Here is a 24453-nt window from a genome sequence, read left to right as displayed (position 1 = left end):
GGAATGTGGAGCTGATAGGATTTGCTGATGGATTGAATGCAGGTTGTGAAAGAAAGGAGTCAGGGTGGCTTCTAGGTTTGGGGCCTGGCAACCAGAAGGATTGACATAGGAATGACTGAGAGGCTTGGCTTGGAGATAATTAGAGTTTTGGTTATGGATGTTTCAGTTTAACATCTCTCTTGTATATTCAAGCGAGGATGTCAGGGAGGTGGTCGGCCATAAAAATCTGTAATTTAGGGTGACATCTAGGCTGGAGATATAAATTTGGGAATTGTTACAGTGTTGATAGTATTTGAAAGAATGACACTAGCTAGAGCCCCTGGAGAGTGTGTGTAGATACAGAAGAGGGCCCAGGACATCCATGGGACCCTCCCTTAGAGTTGAGGGAGATGAGAAGGAGCCAGCCAAAGAGAGCAAAAAGGAGTGACCACTGAAATGGAAGGAGTCCCGCAAGAAGGGGGATCTCCCAAGCCAAGAGACAGTGAGAAGGGCGAGGTCAGCTCTCCTCTGGATGTGCTGATGGGCAAGGAGACAACTGGCCATTGGATCTAGCAGTGGGGAGGTCACTGGTCAACCCAACAAGAGCTGTTTTATGGGAATGATGGGGAGAGAATCTGATTGGAGTTGGGTTATTGAGAATAAGAGGAAAAAAACTGGAGATAGAGAAATGGGACAATAGCTGGAGGAGGATGGTATTCAAGTAAGTTTATTTTTCCCAAGATGGGAGTTACATAACTCTTGTTTTTACCCAAGTGGAAATGATTCAGTAGCGTGGGGAGAGTGGATGGTGCAGGATTGGGCTGGGGTGAGGGTTCTGAAATGGTGGTCTCGAGGAGGTGGGAGAGGTAGAATCCAGGCATGAGCTGGGGAAGGGATCCTAAGTAGGAGCATCTAAGGAGGTGGTGGGTGTGCACCTGCCTCTTTTCTCAGTTCACTAAGAAGCAGAGTCCTCAGCGGAGAATGGAGACTAAGGAGATGATGGAAGTTTGAGGAGAGAGGACAAAGTATGAAGTCCTTCATAGCAGAATGAGAAAATAAATGGCCAGGGGAATGAAGGATTGCTGGGCAGCATGCAGGCCTCTAAGGGGTATGTTTCTCCAGCCGTGTCCTGTTACACAGGTGAACATGGGGTAGGGGGCCATTGTGGTAGAAAAACAGGACATGAGCAGACACAAGGTAAGACAGAGAAATGCCTGTAAAGAGAAAAGCAACATCAGTAAAGCTGAAGAGTACAAGTAAAAACAATGAGGTTTTCTTTTTTTCTCTTTAGACTGGCAAGAGCTCTTGTTGGGGATAGAAATTATTGTTGCTTTTCTGGAGCACAGCGTTACAGTATGTTCCAGAATACAACATGTGTCCCGTTTTGACCTGTCAGTCCCACCTTTAGAAATTTATTCTAAGAAATCATTGCTCAAATGCAAGGAAATATATGCACAAAGATGTTCACCCCAGCAGTGCTTATCAAAGTGAAAAAATGGCAGTCATCTAAACAGGAGGCAACTGGTTCACTTATCTGTCGGCCTAACAGTGATAGTGGGAAACAGTAGCTCACACTCACCCTCCTGTTTTGCAGATGAGGGAAGTTGGGTCCAGAGGAGGGTAGTGACAGCTCCAGTCCTACTCCACAGAGCTCAGACCCCCTGGCGTAGGCAGGCAACCTGCCCAACCTCTTCAACTGGGCTTGGAGTCAGAGTCCCTCACAAGGCACTCGTCAAGCCCTTTTCAAGGGCCGGTTTGCTTAATGCTTTTAAAATACGAGTTCTCAAAATGTTTTGCAAATTTGTTTACAATGTCTTCATTTCATCATTCGTGGCTTTCCTTGCAAAGGATGCTGACAGTGGGGGAAAACAGGCCGACTGCCTGGGCCGTGATAGAGGGGACCATATTTTCCTGATTCCCAAGTAAGACTTACAGTGGAAGAAAGGATATTTTCCGCTTTCTTACAGTGTTTACAAAAGTCATAACAGGATGTGAGGATGATCTGGCTGCAACATCTGTCACCCCATTGTCACCATAGTTGATTGGGCTGATCTGGCTGGTTAGGCGGGTGTCCCATTCCTCCCTCACCACTCCATGTGCGTCCCTCCCAAAGCTGTATGCTCAAAAAGGATGACCATCCCCGATAGAGGAGGACTGGTCTTTGGTCAAGGGTATATGGATAGCTGCACTCTTCTTCTAGGACCTCCAAATAAGCTCTCAAAAGTCATAACAGAAGTACAAAGATAATAAGGAACTTGCATTTATTTGTTTCCTTGATCATATGTTTATTGATTAGAAGAAAATAAAATTAGCAGCCAAGCGTGGTGGCTCACACTTGTAATCTTAGCACTTTGGGAGGCTGAGACGGGCAGATCTCTTGAGGCCCAGAGTTCAAGACCAGCCTGGCCAACATGGTGAAACCCCATCTCTACTAAAAATACAAAAATTAGCCAGGTGTGGTGGTGTATGCCTTTAGTCCCAGCTTCCCAGCATTTTGGATGGCTGAGGCACGAGAGTCACTTGAACATGGGAGGTGGAGGTTGTAGTGAGCTGAGATTGCACCACTGCACTCCAGCCTGGGTGACAGAGTGAGACTTTGTCTCAAAACAAATAAAAAATAGAAATAAAATAAAATTAGCTTTGTTGGTGGAGAAAAGGGAGGAAAAATAATTAGCATTGTCAGAGAACATCTGGGTTATTTGGTCCCCTCCATGGGAACCGCCCTGGGTTTTCACTCCTAGAGTTTCTGGTTCTGGTTTAGTTTTCCCATGCCATAGCACAGGGACCGAGAAGCTGCTCAGCTTCTCTAGGCTTTTATGTCTTCACCAGAAAAATGAGCGGGTGGGCTTAAATTTCCTACAAAAACTCTTAAAATAAATATGTTGCTCTTTCCATTCTATCACATGCCTGTTCTGGGTCCGGGGGTGTGAGAGATGCATTAGTGCTGCTGTAAACCAGCCCCGGGTCTCCCCCACCGCCGCACCCCCGCCCTCCACCGCCAAACCCCCAAGCACCAACCTGGGTTCTCCACCACTTTTGAGAGCTCATCGAAATAAACACGCCTTTGTGCCTCTTGTAACAATTCCAGATCATCCAATGGCAGACCAGAGAATGGACATTTCTTCAACCATCAGTGATTTCATGTCCCCGGGCCCCACCGACCTGCTTTCCAGCTCTCTTGGTACCAGTGGTGTGGATTGCAACCGCAAACGGAAAGGCAGCTCCACTGACTACCAGTAAGGCCTTTGGGGCATGTCTTCCTCTTGTTAAACTTGGTGTCAGTTCTCGGGCATGGAACATCTAGCAGCCAGCTAGTGTTTTTCATCCTGGAAAAGGGGATGGGAATAAAAAACCCAACTCTAGGTGGCGACACAGTTGGTCTTTGGCTTTACCTTCCCCTAGTTTGTAAGCAAGAGGGGAGCCTTCAGCACTGCTGAGGCATTTAACTTCCACCTCCTGTCCCCAAAATGTTCTACACCCAGAGAAAAAGAACAGCCTTAAGGCCAAGTTCTGTCTTTTACCCCTTTCTTCCTCTTCTTTCTTTGCTCCTTTGAGCAAGAGGGTTAAGTCTATGGGTGTCATCTCAGGAGGTTCAAAGAGAGCTTTGCCCGAGGGCCTCTCTGAGGAAGACAGCAAGTGTCAGGTGCTTAATGAATGTTTATGTAAGGAATGAGTGGAGGTCCTCTCTGAAAACAATTTAGGAACATTGATATTGTCCTTAAACATTATTTAAATTAGTATGAACTTGTTATATTAAATAGTATTTTTATTTTTAGACATGATGACTTTCATTTGAGTAAGTAAATTTTCACACTTAGAGTCATCCCTTCTATATATGTACAAACACCTAGGGAATAAGGCAGTGTAGAATATTCAAAGGCACATTTTGTTTTGCCAAAGCACCTGCGTGGAATCTTACCCAAATGTCCATTTAAGAGGTTTTCTTTTGTTTAATGAGGGAAAATCTCCAAGGAGGTATACCCCCTACAGCAGATGTCCTTTCTGCTGAAGTTCACAGGTCGAATTTGGGGAGCACAATGGCTGGAGGTCAGATGCCCACTAGGAGATGCTATGATTAATATGTAAGTTATCCCAGATGATTAAGACAGCCAACACCCAGGGGCTGGAGAGTGGGTATGAGGGCTGTGAGGGCGTTCTTCCATAGCAGTAACTCCCCAGCAGAAAGACTACAAGATGTTGGCCACAAACCCTTTGTCTTGAGCAAGCGCTGAGGGAGCCACTGATGTGTTCTAAGGCCTCTGTCATCTAGACCTGTGGGTTCCAGCCTGGTCACCACCCAAGATTTCCCTTGTGGACTCTGGTTTGCTAATCTTCTGTAATTCATGGAGACTCAATTAATTAAGCAACCGTAATCCCTTTCACTATCAGTTTAATGTAACTGAAGTCATCTGTGACTGTCAGGCAGAGCTTTTTCTCAACTGAGATTATCACCTGGCCTCAAGGAACAGATAGAATTCTAGACAAAAGGGAGAGGGGAGTTTTTGTCTTTCCATGCGGCCTGTGTGATCTCTGAACTTTAGAACTAGCTGGGGAAACCCTCTGCCTGTGAGGAACCCCAGGGTGTCTAATTGGGAACACTGTTCTAGAATGCCCACGATACGATCCAGTGCTCCTAGAAACAGCTATTTTTGCCCTTGGGATTACATTGTTTGAAGGATGATCTCTCCTTTCCTGTGGGATAAAGGAAAAAGGAGAGAGGCCCAGCTGGCAGTCCATGCCCTCCTGATAAATGTATGGATTGGAGAAGGCGGTGAGGGGGATTTGGAACTCCTTCCTCTGGGGATTTCAGTCTGTTTTCTTCTACTGAACCACAGGATGCAATGAAACTTGGTTTTCTGAAGTCTGTGAAAGGGAGGGAGATCCTTGCTGTGACCCCAGGACCTCTGTGGCCCTCAGCCCCACTACGCCCCTCCATCCCAATTCCTAAAATCTAGGGGTTCCCACCTACCTGAGAAGCAGAATATTTGGCAGTAGTGCCTTTGAAAAGCTGCCTGGGGCTCTGCTCAGTACTTTGTTGGTACTTTAATTCCACCCTCCTCACTTCATCCCTTCCTTGCCAAATAGATATGTATGCACATTTATCTTTGATGCTCAATATGTTTTGCAGACGGAATAAGCTTCATTTATCCAGAATGATGGGGAGAATGAGAGGTTATATAGTTATTTCAATCCTATGGTTAACTAAGCATTTTTATAAACACTACATATTCCCAATTTTCAAACAATCAGAATATGGTAAAATATATGTTAACACACAAACTCTTTTGAGATGATAACTTTTGTTTGATAACCTGAGAAGCTGGTCCAGGTTTTATAGTAAGTTCAAGTTAATTTTCATTTGTTTGTTTTACCCTTATTATACATCATTAATTGATACTGTGGCCGTTCGAGCTTTATGATTGTTTGGTTTCTGGATAAATGAGAGCCTTCTGTCTTATGATAAGAAGCTCTTCTGTATGTCTTTATTAACATGCAGTCACATTCTCTTTTGTTTTTTCAGAGAAAGCATGGACACAGACAAAGATGACCCTCATGGAAGGTACCATGAACCTAGTAATTTAAACTTCAGCATCCTTATAGCCATTTTCTTTGCACTGTTACACATTCTATTACTTGGGGCAGCACCCATGTCCTCAACTGGAGATGAGCAAGGAGGCCGTGAGCCTGTGGGCTCACACTGTGTCCCTCCAACCCCCAGTCCCCTTGTGTGTCTGCAGAGAGATGACAGGATTAGGCAGAAGAAAACAGCAATGTGTAACTTTGCCATTCATCTCCAGAGAATTATGTTTTTATCTTTTGCTTTTTCCTCCCCCCAGGTTAGAATATACAGAACACCAAGGAAGGATAAAAAATGCAAGGTAAGGTTGGACCTCATTTTGTCTACAAAGCGTCCTAGTTCTGGTTGCTTAGAGAGCAGCTGAGGAGGCTCTGCATGTTTGCTCCTGTCTGTCTAAGAGTCCTGTTGGGCACTGTCACCTCCTTAGGGAATAGGCAGGTAGTGGGCCTTGGCCAAGGTGGCCTTCTGCCCTCCGTGCTCTCCATACTGGGCTGGCCTTTACTCTTTGCTGTCTAAGCACCTTTAACCTGAAGTGGATTTGAAGGTAGCAGAAATCAATCAAGGCTCAAGTTTTTCCCCAGTCTTCAGCAGAGAACGTCTTCCTGACTGGAGCGCCCTCCGCAGGAGACATGGCTCAGTGATTTGGTTCCCAGGCTGGGACTCACTTCTGACAGGGGCCCCTATTGCACTGCGAGTTACAACTGAATGCACCACATGGGGCACGCTCGGTGTCTCGAGTAGATTCTCTGCCTGGGTCTTTCCTGCCTCCAGCCACACTTGCTGACCTCTTCCCATTGGGTCCTCAGTTCTTCTGCTGTTAGAACCAGGCTGTGTTCTGAGGCTGCGTCATGACAGACTGATACAGGGGGCTGCAGAAATTGGCTGCCCTAAGGCTTCAAGCTCTTCCCTCGGAGGCCAGCCTTGGCAGGAGCTCCCATGGCTCTATATCTGCGGCAGCTGCAGCAAACTACATTTCCATAGTTGCTGCACCTCCTTAGGAGGACCATCACCAACGGCAGGTGCACATCAGTCAGTGTGACCCTGCCTTAGCGGGAGGAGTGTGACATTTCTCAGAGGAGGCTCCTGGGGACAGATGTAGCATCTGCTGCACCTAGGTGGGGTCCTGGTTTTGATCCAAGGATGACGGCGTTGGTTACTGGGTGCCCTAGTCAGTGAGGCTGTGACTGGAAAGAATTGGTGCCCTGCCCAGGTCACACGGCCACACAGCGGGCTCCTCACAGACCTCAGGGACAGCCCACGGGGCTCTGGATGCTCTGTGCTATGAAGCCACCACCTCCCTTCTCTTTCCTTTCACCCCCATTTCAAAATCCAATTTTACAAAGGCTGAGAGGAAAAGAAACTAGGAGAAATGAACAATTCAGTTTACTCTGAAGAGACAATTTTTGTAGCTTTTCTCCTGAATTCTAAAGATGAGGTAAACATAAAAAAACTAATACTGACCTGGCAGTGAGACCATTTTCTTGGAGACTTTAGTAGAAAAGTCTAATTTTAAACATTCTGCAAATTCTAAATTTGCCTTGTCAGATGAACATTGAAAACAGTTACAACTCATTTATTTTTGTCATCTTTTCTTGATGCTTGGTTGCATTTTATAAGAAATCGTTTTTCATATTGTTGTTCAGGGAAGCTCACAGTCAGATTGAAAAGCGGCGTCGGGATAAAATGAACAGTTTTATAGATGAATTGGCTTCTTTGGTACCAACATGCAACGCAATGTCCAGGAAATTAGATAAACTTACTGTGCTAAGGATGGCTGTTCAGCACATGAAAACATTAAGAGGTGAGACCCTGGGCTCTATTGTCCTTTATGTCCTTGCCCACAAATTTTACCACCCTTGCCTAGAATGTTCCTGTCCCTAAGGCAGATGTTTATTACTTGCAATTATGTAGCCTTGAGTAGTATGCCTTTACTCTTCAGCAACAGCCGTGATGCCAAATGAAGTGATTATTGAGCTTATGTGAGTTTTGACATGCAATTTTGCAGTCACACATTCTCAGAGCATAGAAACTATGTGCTTTGCACGTCTCTGTATATGCATGTAATCAGGCTATGTGCCTATCAGAGATGATACTGCTCTGATGTCTCACATCTTGCCTATGTTTGTGCCTGGATCCCATCCTTACAATTATAACATGCAGAAATGTAGGTGCACACAGTGACACAGAAAAGTCAGTTTAAAGATGAAAATTCATCATGGTTCCTTTGAAAAGTGAGTCACGGGTTGCGGGTTCTCGCGACATTTTGTTGTCAGGAATGAACACTGAAGATATTTTCATCTTCCTGGAATTTTCCCGAACCAGATCCACTCTTTGTGAGGGAGGCAGTATTTTCCTTCTTTTCTGAGTGTGGGGAGGGTGAGAAAACAGAGGCAGAAAAGTGGAAGTGACTTATCCAAACCACAAGAGAAATCTGAAATATATCAGGCATTTTAGTGAATGCTGTTCCTGGAATTTTCCATAGCTAGTCTTGGACTTTTGGAGGAAATTGGAAAGTGGGTGCTCAGTCAGATCTCTGACCTGTGTGGTAGAAGAATTGCATCTTTTTATATTTGCACAAAGCCACCAGAAATAAGAAGTAGCTGGTTTTGTCTGATTTTAGATCATTACCCAAAAATATAAATCTTGTATCCTGTGCTGGGAGAATGGCATTTAAAAATTCATATTAGCAAAGATAACATGGGTTAAATTATTATAAACTAATTTCTATTAAATTGGAAAAAAGTGGCAAATCTCAAGTTACAATAAAGAGCAGGGATAGGGATCAATAGGATGGTTGCAACACGTCCTGTCTCCTTCCCTCCCCATGGTACTTTGAATTGTTACAGATCCATTTCCTTTTATTCCTTCACTATTCTACTCGCTATTCTACAGACTCCAAATCATTTACTGCTGGCATTTTTCTCTGTTAAGTGATTGTTCTCCTGAAAAATGCCAGATTGACAGCCTTTTAAACCTAAGTTTTGTCCCCTTTCAGTCCTGGGAGTGAGAGCTGCATTGACTGAAGCAATGCATTCCTCCACATTGCCACGCTCGTTTAACTCACCCCTGATGAAGAGGAACTCACATTAAATGCCTTCCACAATATATTTACTCAGGGCCTGGCAGACTGGATGGTTTCCCAAGAACATTTAGAGTTGTGATTCGAAGGACTATCAGACAACCCATTTAATATAGATCTTAGGAGGAGGGAACTCTCTGAGGAGCCTCTACCAGTTTACTTCCAGAGCTGCCTTCTTTCTTAGAAGCAGATTGTTAAACTTCCTTCTATCATCTCTTGGTTTTCCCTGTAATGAGAAAAACAGGCTTGTTAGGTCTCCTGTGGGTAACAGTGTTCTCTTTTCCAAGGAATTCTCTTTGGCTTACAGGATTCTGTCCAAAGCCAGATCTAGGCTCATCTCAGTTAAGGCCTAAACAATAAAATTTAAATACCAGGTCGTAGGGAATAGGCCACTTACAGAAGGTTTGAGGCAGCAAGTTAGAATGAGACATTTTCTGAATATCAAGTATACCAATTCTTTCTCTTTTTCCCCCTAAGGTGCCACCAATCCATACACAGAAGCAAACTACAAACCAACTTTTCTATCAGACGATGAATTGAAACACCTCATTCTCAGGGTATGTTCAGTTATGGGATTGTTTTACAATGTTTGTTTTTATAAATTTTCAAGTAAGTACCAGCATGTGGGAATTTGATGTTTCAACACTGAGCTTTTTTTTTAGGCCTGCTTCCTCTCTCGGGTCCCTCCCTTTATCTTACTGTTTGGACAGGCTGCACATTTCTTCCACAAAACCATTCTCCTCCCCTTTTAACCTCGTCTAGACAAAAATGGAAGGTCTATGCCACTGCAATTTAAAATCAGAAGAGTCAGGATTTGTTAAAAATAAGAGGGATTTAAGAATCACATTTCTGCATGAAGATTTTAGGAAGGGACTGAAACCAACAACAATTGAGAATTTCTCTTCACCTGATTTAACCACTAGCACAAAAAAGTCCACCTAAATCTTTACACCAAAGTCTCATCAAATAACAAAACTGTGGCTCATGCCTATAATCCCAGCACTTTGAGAGGCCAAGACGGGCAGATCACCTGAGGTCGAGTTTGAGACCAGCATGGCCAACATGTTGAAACCCTGTCTCTACTAAATATATAAAAATTAGCTGGGTGTGATGGCAGGCGCCTTCTTGGGAGGCTGAGACATGAGAATTGCTTGAACCTGGGAGGTGGAGGTTGCGGTAAGCTGAGATCACGCCACTGCACTCCAGCTTGGGCAACAGAGTGAGACTCTGTCTCAAAAAACAAACAAACTTTCAAAGACTAGTGGTCCAAAAAAGAAAAATAAATGCAAGAGATACATGCTTTCACCTGGTTGACTTGAGTGCTCTCTCTGTCTTGCTAAGTCTCTGCTGGGAGATGGTTGAGGTGGCACTGTGGGAACCTGTTGTCTTCCACGCAGAATTAGGTTGGCACAAGGCTCTAAGTTGTGTTACTAGGTAAAGTGAGATTAACTTGGGAATTGAAGGGAAAGAAACTGGATTCAGAAACGTGTTGTTGCAAATTGTAAACAGAAGAATAGAAAAATGTAACCAAAAGGAAGGATACCTGCTTCCACCTCCCACAAAGTCAGGGCTGACCTTACCTGCACAGCCAAAAGAATCTTTCTACCCATCTTTGAGCAGAAGTTTGCAAAGCCCTAGAGTAGAGGGTAGTCCATCTGGAATTCTGCATCATCACTATCCATTTTCAGCTCTCTGTAAGCCTGGCCTGTCTGCTCACTCCAGCATTCTCTATTTATCTCCTCATGACGTGCTATCTCAAATTGGAAAGCATTCACCTGCAAGGACCAGAAGACCCGATGAATAAATAGAGTTTCATATCTCAAGTATAACTGGTCTGGAGTAGGTTATGTGTGGTTGCTGCAGTGGTTCAATGAGGTCAATAGGAACCAGGTTCTTTCTGTCTTTACACTCAACCACACCAAGCTAGCATGCTAGCTTGTTTCCTTAATGTAGCCAGGTACCTCTGCCAGGTCTAAGTAGCCAGACCCACTGTAAAAATAGGGGTAAATGAAGCTCTAGTCTGGCTGTCCTTTTTATCAAGAAAGGATACACCTTCCTGAAAACTCAATAGTGGACTTCAGCTTATTCAAAAGTGTGTCACTTGGTCATGCCTAGCTGCAGGGCAGGGTGCAGAAACAAGTGTTCATAGATTTTCCAGCCTCCCTGGTGGAGACAGGCAAGAGAGAAGGGGCCTGGGAATGGTGTTGGGAATTGGCTTCCCCAACAGTGTTTGCCACACACACTTTCCAGAGCCACATGCATTTGCTCGATTCCTTCCAGAAGTGACTCCCAATATAGCGCTTCAACTGTGGTCTGATTGGCCTGAGGTTGAATGGGGCTAGTGCCTTCCTTGCCAAAAAAGCCATCTGATTAGTACCACATCATTTGGGGCAGCTGCAGTACTGCCTCCTTCCCCTTCTCTCCTGAATGTGAATTATTGTTAGGTCAGGTTTTTTACATCTTGTATAGGTGCTTATTTGAACTTAAGATAGGGCTTCTCTTTCATTTCTGTCAAAACCTGTTTGTTGAATGGCCCCACAGTCCAGCTTGTCATTAGTGACCCTTGGAATCTTTGTGTGACTTGTAGATCCAATACATGCCTCTGTGCCTTTCATCCTTGTTTATTCATAAATTCAACAAACATTTTTGTATACTTACTAGATGCATGGCATTGTTCTAGGAACATCCAAATCAATGACAAACACTTTAGGGTGGGACCAGGCTCCCGATCAAGTGAGTGATAGTCTTTTGGTTACCACTCTCAGGACACAGTTATTCAAACACCCAACTCTGCCCACCTCTCCATCCTTTTCATAAAGATGTCCGTGTTCTCAGAGAGGATTTGCTGAGGTTAAAATATGACCGATGTCTGTAGCATCTCGAGAGCTGCTATCGGTGCCAGCTTCATGGGCATGCGACCTCTGCAGTTTCACAAGGCCCCATGCTTTGTTTAATGCCCTGTCACCATCTTGAAAATGTAATTTTTAAACAAGGATCCCTGCATTTTCATTTTGTACTGGGCCCCACAAATTATGTAACTGGTCCTGATTCCCATACTAGTAACAGATCTGCAGCTGTAGATGTGATAGGCGTGCCTCTATGCCTTTCATTCTTGCGTATTCATGAATTCAACAAACCCTTTTGTGTACTTACTAGAGGCTTGGCATTGTTCTAGGAACATCCAAATCAATGACATTTTAGGCTGGGGTACAGGCTTGATTATTTTAAGAAAAAGAATCTATGTCTTTATTTCATATATATATATATATGTAAAATAATTATCAAGCAGAGTCGTGGATGGACAAATTTAAAAATAAATAAAACAAGCTCCTTTTGCAATGACACATGCTTAATCGTTTTCTTGTTGCTGCTTTTCTTAATAATTTTCTATCAGATACCCATACTTACCAGGGTATGGAACAAGGATTATAATGCTATCTCAGCTAAATACTTCATGTTGGGCTTGTCCTTTCTACTCCCTTGTTTTATGCAGCACTCAAGAGTGATCTCTCTTGCCTGATGAAGCTTTTGTCACCTCTCTGGCACGTGTCAGTGGCTGTGAAATACTGTCCAATCCCTTATCACTTCCACGGTCCCAGTTCCAGGGACTTGCTTCAACAGAAAGCCAGGTCCACTCAGATGATGTTCAGACAGTTTGGCTGCAGGAGCTGGACTTCTGCTTTTCCTCAGCAATGCAAAATGGACAAACTGCTTTCTTTATTAAGTGCTTTCAAAACATCTTTAATAAAGTGTATGTCAGGGATCAGTCAACTGTATCAGTTTACAATGTCTACATTAGTCTACTTCCCCATGTTTTGAAAACTAGGCAGACCGTACCAGGGCCTCTGTGTCATTTATTAACCAGCACCGTCTTCCCAAGAGTGACCCTGCCACTGGCTGGCCCTGTGGCTCTGTGGTGCTGGTAGTGTTCTCACAGCTTCTGCTCTTTAGCTGTCCTTTGGGCCCGGCTCCTTCACAGATGGTCTGCTGGCCAGGGTGGTGTGGAGTTGGAATGTCCAGAGCCTCCCCTCGCTGATGCATTCACTGCTTTGGAACCTGCTGGCTTTCCCCTGGAGTATTGAAATAGCTTTACTCGTGTTGTCGGTTCAGGCCTGACCCTGCCCAGCATTACCTCCAGGGTGTCACAGTTCCCTTCTGTCCAGGTACCTTTCAAGCCACATTGCCACATCAATGAAAAGCCTCAAAAACACTTCTATGAGATATGAGATTATCTGCAAGGCAAAGGAGGAAGTTATTAATACCCTATTTGTTGACAGAATGAGGCTCCAGCAGATGGTGCTTGGAAAGTTACTTCCCCCTCACTGTCATCCCTTGCCCCTGGGCCAGCTTAGGGACCTAACTTAGGAAAGGATCCTCCCCAGCTTCCTTCTGGCTGAGTAGCCTGCCAAGGTCTTAGGCAACAGTGATTCTGTTCCCCTCTCATTTCTTCTGTCCCAGCACAAGTACATGCACCATTCTTTTACCTTCTGGCACATTAATTCATTTCCTAGTTCTTTGAATTAAACTACATCATGAAGGCCCTTTTGTGGAAAAAGAGAACAGAGTTTCCTTGTATTTTTCCAAAGAACAGATTAAGGACCAGTGAATAGGGTGAGAAACTAGCCCACTGTGTATTAGAACCAGGGAGGGCTGAGTCATAACAGCAAGGGCATGACAGAGTGGGGCACACCCTCCTTGTCACCGGAAGACCCCAGCAGGAGTTAAGTGGTTGTATGTCTGGAAGGCAGTAGGTGGGATTCACACAGCCCAAGCTCTCAGGCACTATAGCTTGGGTATTTACCTGCTTCAGTCTCTTTACCAAATGTTGTCCTATCTTAATGGCTGGCTGGCTTTATTGGAACATTTAGATTTTTTCCTGTATTTAAACTGAAGAAGGGGTAAGAAGAATCTAAGGGGGGAGTTTTGCTTTTCTTGTCTCACTTGGAATGCAAATAGTCCAGCCCTGGATGGAGGGATAACATTTGAGAGTAGTAGTTCTCAGCCCTGTGTACATTAGAATCACATTAACGTGGAAGTGGGATGGGTTTAAAAATACCCCAGTGGTCAGCCCCACGCCAGACCATCAGCATAAAAACAAAAATAAAAAACACTATTCCAAATGTTGAGAACCACTGTTTTAGAGAGCTCCCTGTACATGGAGGTTTTCAAGTTGAAGGCAGATGGTGGCTGAGATGTTGGAGAGGGGATTCTTCAAGAGTCCTTCCAAATCTCAGATTCTCTGACTCTCCATAGAGTTGTTATAATCAGAGCAATGAAATATGATTCTCTGGACCATGATACCTTCAAAAGAACACGTGCAAGCTGAATTCTGCTTTGAAATAGAACTTACTTTAATTGGACTTTCTTCCTATAATAATTAGATGATATGTAGAAACACACACACACACACATACACACACACACACACACACACACACACAATCTTACAGTTCTTCAGAGACATTTGTTTTCAGTATCCTGCACTCAGGATATCACTGAAACTGTTAGTGAGTGTTCCTGTGCTTTGGATGCTTAGAAAGCACATCCTCTCTTTGTTATCAGGCTGATTACAAATTATGTTTCCTAAAGTATGAGAAATTGATTATCCATTTCTCCTGATTAGGCAGCAGATGGATTTTTGTTTGTCGTAGGATGTGACCGAGGGAAGATACTCTTTGTCTCAGAGTCTGTCTTCAAGATCCTCAACTACAGCCAGGTATTGTTCATGCTCCTGTTGGTGGTGGGCAGCCTCACAGCAGTCAGAAGTCAGAAGTGTCACTCAATTTTGTCAGAATAATTATAGTATACAAGTCACATGTGAACTTCTTCCAGAAAATTCTTAACTTCTTAACAGATAATTTAGACTTAGAACAATCTTGTAATATGTTCCATATTCCCCCCATTGAAAGATCCGACTCTGATCTGATTGATAGCATTATGGCTTTCTTCTATTGCTGCAAAATAAATATCCCACAATATGTGGTGAGGACAGAGGGTAAGAGGCTATCTGACAAGGGAGACAGGTAGGCAGGTTAACACAATACCAGAGAATACGTCACTTGGAAATCCACTCCATACTGTGTTTGCAGTGCTGTGTCACTTCTTAGCTCTATTGAACCTCAGTTTACTCTAAAAATTGATGATGATAACCTATAGGATCAAATAAGAGTAACATTTATAAACGCTTCTAGAAGAGAACTTTTCACCTATTATGTCCCCCAGAGTTTTTATTCATTTATTCATTCACTCACACACTGGTATTTGCATGGAAGCTTGGTAGGCAGAAGACTTGAAGAATCAAAATGACATTTATGTAAATTAGAATTAATGTAAATTTAATTTTTCCAAAGATTTCTGCTCTTTTTAGTCTCAGAGCAAAGTTATGGAGGAAGTTGCTGTTATCTCTGTTAATAGACAAGATGACTGAAGCATATGATATTCATGACTTGCTTGAGAACAGAGAGGCTGAACAGCAGACCTGGAATCAGAGCCCACCCCTATCTTCCGCCTTCTGAGGTCTTACAGGGGAATTCCAAGATTATTGCCTTAGAAGAGCATAAACTATTTATATAATTGAGGGTTTTCCCGTCATGTTATCAAAATCAACCTCCAGATGCCTCCTTCCTGGTGTCTAGGCAAAGTGGTTGGACATATGTACAGGTTCACATAGGAAAAGTTTGAGGTCTCATGCACAAAAACACAAAGGCAACATGCAGACTGTGTGCGCTTACTTGTTGCATAATTGATTTTCTGCATGCAGTTGACTTGTCACATTTAACATTTCATCTCCACAGAATGATCTGATTGGTCAGAGTTTGTTTGACTACCTGCATCCTAAAGATATCGCCAAAGTCAAGGAGCAGCTCTCCTCCTCCGACACCGCACCCCGGGAGCGGCTCATAGATGCAAAAAGTGAGTACCAGAAAGGCCTCGCATTTCCTCAGCAGCCCACTCACAGGCAGCCAACCCTGAGTGAGCAGAGGGCGGGTGTGTGTGATGGGCTCAGCCTTTCCAGTCCTACTTCTCTGTCCTCTTTCTGGGGCACCAGAGCTATCTTTGGCTAAATGGAATTATTTATGTTCTTTTGGGTTTCTTTTACATAAAAAGAAAAAAATCTCAATGTCCAAATTTATTGAAAAGAAGAGCTATTTAGATTGGATTCTTTCTGATTTTTAGACTTTTCTTTTTTCTTTCAGAATCTAGAAAATCCCAGTTGTATGCTCCTGAGTTTAAAGGGCTAAGTTTGATTTGTTCTCCCAGAACAAATGGGCTCTATTTACCTGAGTTGCACACAGGCAGCCTCATAAAAGTAAGAAAACGTCAACTATAAATATGGTGTTTCTTCAACCAAAGTGTTCCTCCTTAGGTTGGCTCCCCTACCTGGCTTTCTTCTTGCAGTAGTGGAACTACCATTCACATCGCCTCCTCTGTCCCCAGCTTCCTGCTACTGCACACACTCCTGTGCAAGGCCCCAGTAGCTGTCATCTACTTTAGTCCTGTGGGAGGCTGTGCACTCCTACAGTTAAGAATGAGGACTCTGGCTGGGCGCGATGGCTCACACCTGTAATCCCAGCACTTTGGGAGGCTGAGGCAGGTGGATCTCTTGAGGTCAGGGGTTTGCAACCAACCTGGCCAACATGGCAAAACCCCGTCTCTACTAATAATACAAAAATTAGCCAGGTGTGGTGGTGCGTGCCTGTAATCCCAGCTACTTGGGAGGCTGAGGCAGGTGGATCTCTTGAGGTCAGGGGTTTGCAACCAACCTGGCCAACATGGCAAAACCCCGTCTCTACTAATAATACAAAAATTAGCCAGGTGTGGTGGTGCATGCCTGTAATCCCAGCTACTTGGGAGGCTGAGGCAGGAGAGTTTCTTGAATCCAGGAGGCGGGGATTGCAGTGAGCTGAGATTGTACCACTGCACTCCAGCCTGGGTGACAGAGCAAGACTCTGTCTCAAAAAAAAAAAAAAAAAAAGGAATGAGAACACAAGGGAGATTACTGGGCTCATTCTGGCTCCACCATTCACTAGCTGTGTGACCTTGAGCAAGTTACTTAACCTCTCTCTGTCTCAGTTTTCTCATTTATGAAAGAGTACCTATTTCATTGGGTGGTTGTGAGGATTGAAAGTGTTAATGTTGTGAGGATTGAAAGTGTTAATGTATATAAAGCAGGCAGAACAGTTCCTAGCACATAGTAAGAACAGTATCAGTGTTGCATTCACCTTGGCCCAGTGCAGTCATGGCCTAACTAATGTCTTGCTCCCAAGCTGTCCATGTTAATCCCTGGAAAGAAATACCACCAGAGGAATCTCCTTCAAATCATCTCTTTCATTACAGCACTCCTGTTGTTCCTAACAGTAAAATGCAGACTTTGGTATCTGTTGTTCTTTATAGTCTAGCCTTGGCTTTTTTTAGTGACCTTAGGAGAAAAATATGAATGGCATTTGGGCCTTGCCTTTGAGGCTCTTAGCATATAGTCAGAGAAATGAGACAGACAGCACCCTGCATAGTAATAGGTACAGCCATAGAAATAGTGCCAGGCATAGAGAACGGATGATTAATTCTCATGTGGGCGCAAGGACAGGCATCACTGAGTAGATGACAACCGAGGTGGGTTTGAAAAGATGAATTAATGTTTGCCAGGTAATGAAGGGAGGAAGAGAGAAGAGGAAACAATCTGTGGACAGGTGCAGGGGTGTGGAGCCACGTGGCTTGCTTGGTGCTATTGGACAAAACGTGCAGGGAGGGGAAGGGCTGAACCATGAAGACCATTTGTTCTGTGGGGACACAGTGAAGAGCTCTGAGTTGGGCGGGGCGGGCTCAGATTGGCATTCTAGGGGAGATCGCAGAGCTGGCAATGTGGGAGGTAGATGGGATGGGAGGAAGCCCAGAAGGAGCCCTGGGCAGTGGCCATTCCTCGGCACACTTGCTCGCATGATGGCCATGGGTATGTTTTCCCTCGGCTTCTGTACTGACACCTAGCCAGTGTTTGGTAAGGAGGTGTGCACCTCAGAATCACCTGGGAGCTTTTCAACATAGTCATGCTCCACCCCCAGAGATTCTAATTTGGTTTTTCCAGACAGCACAGTCCAATAGAAACATAATGCAAACCACAAATATGAGCCACATATGTAATTTCATATTTTCTGGTAGCCAGATTTTAAAAAATAAAAATAAATGTAAAATTAACTCCAAAATATTTCAGCATGTAATAATTATAAACAACTAATAAGTTCGTTCACATTATTTTATTTTTCTATACTGTCTTTGAAATCCTGTGTGTGTTTCACACTTACAGCACATTTCAATTCAGAAAAGCCACATTTCAAGTGCTTAGTAACTGCATGCAGCTAGTGGCTAATGCATTGGACAGCACAGATCTAGAATGGGGTCCAGGAATCTGTAGGTTGATCATGCATCCAGGGGATTCTGGCCTACAAGCCAGGTTGAGAACTTAAGGCAGTCCTGCTCCCACCTTTCCTTCCCAATATCCATATCCTACCCATCCTTCAGTGCCAGCCCAAGTTCCTTCTCCTCTGGGAAGCACAGGTTGTCTTTGCCATTTATTTGGCACTAATCATACATCACCCTGTCCTATTATTAATCTTTTCTTGGTGCACCTCCATTTGCCCTTTGTCAGCCATAAGCTTCTATTGGGCAAGAACACCATACTATATTTCTTTTCATCCCCAGAGTACCTAATCCATTTATTTAGTAGCACACTCTATGTGATTTATAAACATTTCCAGACTGACAACACACCTATCCATGCTGCATCTGTTAAAGCCTAAACTTGGGAGATATTTGTCTCATGTCATCATTATAAAACAGTGAGGCAGGCAAGAAAAGGCTTTGCTCAAGGTCACACTCCCCCTCCTGACAGACAACACTGCTCTCAGTTTATCACATTTTGTGTATTGATTTGCAGCTGGACTTCCAGTTAAAACAGATATAACCCCTGGGCCATCTCGATTATGTTCTGGAGCACGACGTTCTTTCTTCTGTAGGATGAAGTGTAACAGGCCTTCAGTAAAGGTTGAAGACAAGGACTTCCCCTCTACCTGCTCAAAGAAAAAAGGTAACAATTTAACAGTCCATTAAAACTCTGTGACAGATGAAGCATGCTTTCTACAGTGGAGCTCTCAGCTGGGCATTGGTTCAGTGGTTTCTGGCTGGCCAGAGTGGCAGGTCCTAGGACTGCAGACAGGACCCTGCAGTCCTCCCTATGTGTAGGGCAGTTGGGAGCAGAGCAGAGAGCTGAAAAGCCTGATGGCAAAGATTTGTGGAGAGGCCTCCTCTGTTTAAATTGTGTTTCTTTTAACGTGATTGAGGAAGAATACTCTCAGCCACAATCCTAACTGCCTTATGAACATCCACCAGTCCACCAAAATTACTCTGAGCTCACCATGACCTTCATGTTGTTAAATGCAATGAACACTTTTCCTTTGTCTTCCTTCTTGAAGTGTTCTCTTCCCTTGGATTCCATGAAACCATATTCTTCTTCCTCCTCCCCGACCCCCTGCTGCTACAGGCTCTCTTGCTGGCCCCTTTGCTGGCTGTCCCTCTCTGTCCTGGGCTCCTTCTCTGTCTGCAGTCTCTCTCTGTAGGTCACGTCATCTACAACTTCCACATTCATATTTCCAGCCTAGACTTGTCTTTTGAACTCCAGATTCATAAATGTACTGCTTACTAAATCAACCTGCTTGGATATCTCAGGGGAATCTCCAACAGGATACGTGCCGAAGTAATCACCTGAGCCTCTCCTCCAGCATAAATGGCACTGCCATCCAGCTGGCTGCTCATGCTAGAAGCCGGGGAGGCACCCTCACTTCTGCTTCACCACCCCACTCCTCAATCCCGTTAGTTATGAAGTCCTGCCACAATGAGTCCCATCTGCAAAAGTTCTCTGAAATGTTTGTCCCTTTCCATGCTGCCTACTGTCACTCAGCTCCAGGCTGCCCCCAACTCTCACCAGGTCTCAAAGGGTAGACCCACATGCTCCCCACCCCCAACACAGCAGCCAGGATGATCTTTTTATCAGTGCCCTTTTAAAAACCCTTCGGTGTTCCCCATTGCTCTTGAAGAAAAGCTCAAAATATTTAATGTGACCATGCAGCCCCCAACCCTGCCACTAAGCACATGTGAGCCATGTTGACTTCCTTTGATGCCTCAAGCCTCTTCTGGGCAATGCTTCTGCACATGCTGTCGCTTCCTGGTTGGAATTTCTTCTTTCTCCCCATGAGCTCCCTTCACATGGCTCTCTCCAACCTCAGACTGCCTTATGTCTTATAGCACCCTGCTGGTTTGCTTTCTAGTGCTTTCTTATACTTGCTGTTATATAGTTATTTGTGCGATTATTTGTTTAAAGTCTGTCTCCCCCACTAGGCTGTAAACTCTACAAGGGCATGTCTGATTTGTTTTTCACTCTATTCCAGTAACCAGCACAGACTCCATGCTTGGCAGACACTCCATAGTGGTTTGCTTGTTGGTGAAGTCTATAGGTGCTCCACATTTAATGTGTCCCAAATTGAAATATTTTTTTTCTCTCTCTCTCTTCTAGTCTGTTTTCTTTCTTCTCTGAGTCAGTGAATGACACCAGCAACCACCCAATCCAGAAAAGTTGGAGTCATCTTCATTTGTTTCTTTCCCTTAAGCCTGATATTCGTAGCAAATCCCAACAGTTTGATCTCAGAAATTTCTCCTGCTTCCTTTCTCTGCTCCCTCTCATCTTCACTGCACTGCCATAGTTCAGTCCTCCTAATCTCTTGCTGTATTATAGCCACTGGTCCCTGAACCAGCCTTCCTACTTCTGTTTTCTACTCTCTTCCAGTTCACATGTCACTCTGCTCCTTACAGCATCCAAACCACAATTTGATTTTGCTGTTTCTGCACTTAAATACCTGTAGATGCTCTCCATCTCCTGCCTTAAAAAAATAGACTAACATATTGGTTAGCAAGTAATCCAAGGCCCTTTTAATCTTCCCCCAACCAGCCTTTCCAATTTGCCCCTCACTCCCAGTACCTCCAATTTCACTTCACCCACACGGAGCTCTTGGCCATTTCCTATATAGGCTGTGCCTCTGTGCCTTTGTACGTCCTCAGCCTTTATACATTCTAGTCCCTCAGCCACTGCTCATCCTTCTTGATCCACCTCCTCCACTGGTTTTTTGGGGGAGCCTTCCTCTCCCCAGGAAGAGTTAGATATTCCTTCCTTGGTGTATGTAATGAATGCCCATGGTATAACTGGCCCTATTTAAGCATTCTGACACTGGATGACAGTTTTTTGTTTTTCTTTCCATCTGCCCCTTTCATTAGATGCTCACTTCTGGAGAGTGAAGCCTTGATTTTTTTTATTTTTTGACTCCCTACCTACGTCCCACCCCACCATCGGCCGTGTACACCTCCATGACCCAAACCTAGTGCTGACACTAACCACGAACTTTGCTTTCCAGCAGATCGAAAAAGCTTCTGCACAATCCACAGCACAGGCTATTTGAAAAGCTGGCCACCCACAAAGATGGGGCTGGATGAAGACAACGAACCAGACAATGAGGGGTGTAACCTCAGCTGCCTCGTCGCAATTGGACGACTGCATTCTCATGTAGTTCCACAACCAGTGAACGGGGAAATCAGGGTGAAATCTATGGAATATGTTTCTCGGCATGCAATAGATGGAAAGTTTGTTTTTGTAGACCAGAGGTAAGAGTCTACATACTACCCTTGAGCAATGAAGGTAGAGGATTTTCAACCCTGATCTAAAAAGCAGAGAAGACTGGGCCATCAGCTGGCTTTTCTAAGAATCAAGAAAGAAACAAAGCTAGGTGCAGTGGCTCACACCTGAAATCCCAGCACTTTGGGAGGCCAAGGTGGGTGGATCACTTGAGCCCAGCAGTTTGAGACTAGCCTGGGCAACATGGCAAAACCCTGTCTCAACTAAAAATACAAAAATTAGCCAGGCATGGTGGCACATACCTGTAGTCCCATCTACTCTGAAGGCTGAGGCAGGAGGATCAGCTGAGCCTCGGGAGGTCAAGGCTGCAGTGAGCTGTGATTGCACCACTGCACTTCCGCCTGGGCAACAGAATGAGACCCTGTTTCAAAAAACAAAGAGACAAGTGATGGGAGTCTCTGTTAAAAAATGCGATTCAATAGGATATCATCATAAATACAGAGATTTTTCTGTCATTCTTTGGCATATAGAGACAATTAAGTGGGGTGCCTTGATGTCCACGGCTGAAAGAAAAACAGCAGGGATAGCATGCTGTCTGAATCTATGGAATGTTCCAGAACCATTATTGTGATTGAAATTCTTTTGAATCTAGGACTTGGAAGCAATTATTTAGTCCTGAGTTGTCCAATAAAATACTCGTTGGCCATGGTAGCCTCCCATGTGGCTAACGGCACAGACATAGAACATTTCTATCATCACAGAAATTCTTGTTGGACAGCGTTGATCTAATCCAACCTCCTTATTTTATGGATGAAGAACAGAGGCCCAGCCTGGGGACTGGTCTCCTGTAGGAGTCACAACTAATTGGTAATAGACCTGGACCAAGGACCCAGGGTCCCAAATTTACTGCTGCCTACTGCTTTCCCTCAGAATATGCACAGGCTAATAATTTTTCTGGCTACTAGAGAGAGCCACAACATGCTGGAAAAGGAGACAGCCTCAGCTGTCTTGTGGCCTCAGCTGCTGCAGCTTCTGGCATTTGGTTGTCCTGATAAAAAGGAGGCAGCAAAAACCAGAAGCCTTGCACTGAGGTTTAGATTTATACCACATTTTAATCTAATTAATGTGGTTCCTTTTTTAAAGACGGATCTCAGTCTGTCACCCAGGCTAGAGTTCAGTGGCGAGATCTTGGCTTACTGCAGCCTTGACCCCCCAGGCTCAAGCTTCCTCCCACCTCAGCCTCCCAGGTAGCTGTGACTATAGATGTGTGCCACCATACCCAGCTCATTTTTCTGTGTTTTTGGTAGAGACAGGGTTTCGCCATGTTGCCCAAGCTAATCTTGAACTCCTGAGCTCAGACAATCTGCCCAACTCAGCCTCCCAAAGTGCTGGGATGACAGGCATGACCCACCGTGCCCGACTGGTTGCCATTTTTAAAGCCCCCTCAGATTTGATTTTTTGTGATAATAGTCCCTTTACAAAGGCTTTGCTTTGTTTCCCTCTATTTTTATAGCCTTGATTAAATTCAGATGCCTGAAAAAAAGAGAGAAAGATCCACACAGTGAGCCCTCTGAAAATCCATCCAGTTCTTTTGCCTGCAGCTTTGACCTTGCTCTCATAGGCTGTAGCAGGGTTTATCCATTGCAAAGTTGCAATTAATCATCAGAATGGCTTTTTCTTCTTTAAATATTCCTTTATTCCCTTTTAGGGCAACAGCTATTTTGGCATATTTACCACAAGAACTTCTAGGCACATCGTGTTATGAATATTTTCACCAAGATGACATAGGACATCTTGCAGAATGTCATAGGCAAGGTAAGCTAGGATGTATGAAAGATCTTAAGTTTAAAGTGTCCCCTTGCTTCTAGACTAGTCCACATGACCTTCCAGGGAAATCTGTCCACTGAGGATGTAGAGTCAGCCAGCCTAGGACTCTTCAGGTCAGAACATCTGTGTGAAGAGGAAGCTGATGCCTGCAGGCACTGTTTATCTCCCTTGTAGTTGCCCTGTGCTGACTGCATGGCAGTTTCTGAAAGACATCTCTTGTTCAGAGGGTTTTCCCAGACCCTGTAAAGATTTAGTATGGCCCAGACTGATCTGATTCTCTTTTCCATTCAAGCCTGCACTACCTCCTGTATTTTCTGTCTTGACTAATGCTGTGGCTTCATGTGCAGCCTCCTGAGAGAGACCAACACTGACCCCTTCTTTCACTGTGTCTCCACCAGATCCTGTTCATTCACCTCAGACATGCATTTCCAAAAGTCTACTTTTTACCACCTCTACTGCCATCTCCCTGGTTCAGGCCCTTGTGCCTACCTAGAGACCTGTGATAGACTTCTCAGGGTTTCCCTGATCCCTCTCACCCCCAGTTCCTCTTCCATAGTTATCCCATTTATCCCCAGATAGATTGAGCCTGATAACATCAGCCTGCTTAAAAACCTCCTGCTTTTAGACTCAAGCCCAAATGCTTTTGACAGGCATTCAAATGTGAGACCTCCCACCTTCTGGCCCCAGCCCACCTCCTCAGTTTCAGTCCCCATCCCTGCCTGCAGAGGCCTGTGCTCCAGGCACACTGACCTCACTGGCCCCTCTCCCACCAGACCCTGCTGCTCCTCAGGCACTGCTGGGTTCTTCCTTCCCTCCTTCTCTTGGCAAACTTGTGTTCATCCCTCAAGGCTCTGATCTCTTCTCCCCTGTATAGCCTTCCCTCACTACTCTTCTCGAGGGCAGGAGTCATAGCCTGTCTCCTCTTGTATCTCCAGTGCCTGGCACATGAGAAGGGCTCATTACATGTTTGTTACATGAAAGAATGAGGTTGAATAGGTAAGTGGCCTCTGTTGATCTGGATGTTCTTAGAAATGAGATAAGTTCTATATTGCCCTTGGGCTTTGTGATTGGGATAAAGCATGACATTTTGGACAGTGCCTTCTCATTTGCTGGTGGTCATGTTAGAGCTGATTCCAGTTAGATGTATAACATGCAGTCAGTAATTCTCTAGAGCCTTAATTTTACAGACTATGGAAAATTGTGACAGCTTCACAAATGAATTGAAAGGCTCTGAGTTAGACCCTCAGAAACAACCTATTTCCTGAGTGTTGACCACTGGAGTTTCCTTGGCTTACTAAAGAGCAATGTCGTTGGAGCTCA

At 44.5% G+C, this 24453-nt stretch overlaps 1 protein-coding gene across 16 annotated transcripts in view; it reads left to right on the top strand.

The window, feature by feature from the left end:
- Positions 1–24453, top strand: part of BMAL1 (basic helix-loop-helix ARNT like 1) — a 109350-nt gene that overhangs the window by 73113 nt on the left and 11784 nt on the right. For 8 of the 16 annotated variants that reach the window (XM_054437412.2, XM_054437403.2, XM_054437404.2 and 5 more), the window contains 10 exons: positions 3068–3215; positions 5501–5539; positions 5817–5858; positions 7201–7358; positions 9114–9193; positions 14260–14352; positions 15431–15548; positions 18565–18714; positions 21089–21335; positions 23015–23121. In XM_054437412.2, coding sequence (XP_054293387.1) covers positions 3076–3215; positions 5501–5539; positions 5817–5858; positions 7201–7358; positions 9114–9193; positions 14260–14352; positions 15431–15548; positions 18565–18714; positions 21089–21335; positions 23015–23121 — 1174 coding nt within the window. In that variant the 5' untranslated portion in view covers positions 3068–3075. Of the gene's footprint in view, positions 1–3067; positions 3216–3972; positions 4062–5500; positions 5540–5816; positions 5859–7200; positions 7359–9113; positions 9194–14259; positions 14353–15430; positions 15549–18564; positions 18715–21088; positions 21336–23014; positions 23122–24453 lie in introns of those variants that run through there. The other 8 variants (XM_063671145.1, XM_054437405.2, XM_054437399.2 and 5 more) reach the window with 4 other exon arrangements.

This window comes from Pongo pygmaeus, chromosome 9, assembly GCF_028885625.2.
Source record: "Pongo pygmaeus isolate AG05252 chromosome 9, NHGRI_mPonPyg2-v2.0_pri, whole genome shotgun sequence".
NCBI classification, from domain to species: Eukaryota; Metazoa; Chordata; class Mammalia; order Primates; family Hominidae; genus Pongo; species Pongo pygmaeus.
Note: the sequence above shows the minus strand (reverse complement) of the source record. Positions and strands in the feature narration are given on the sequence as shown.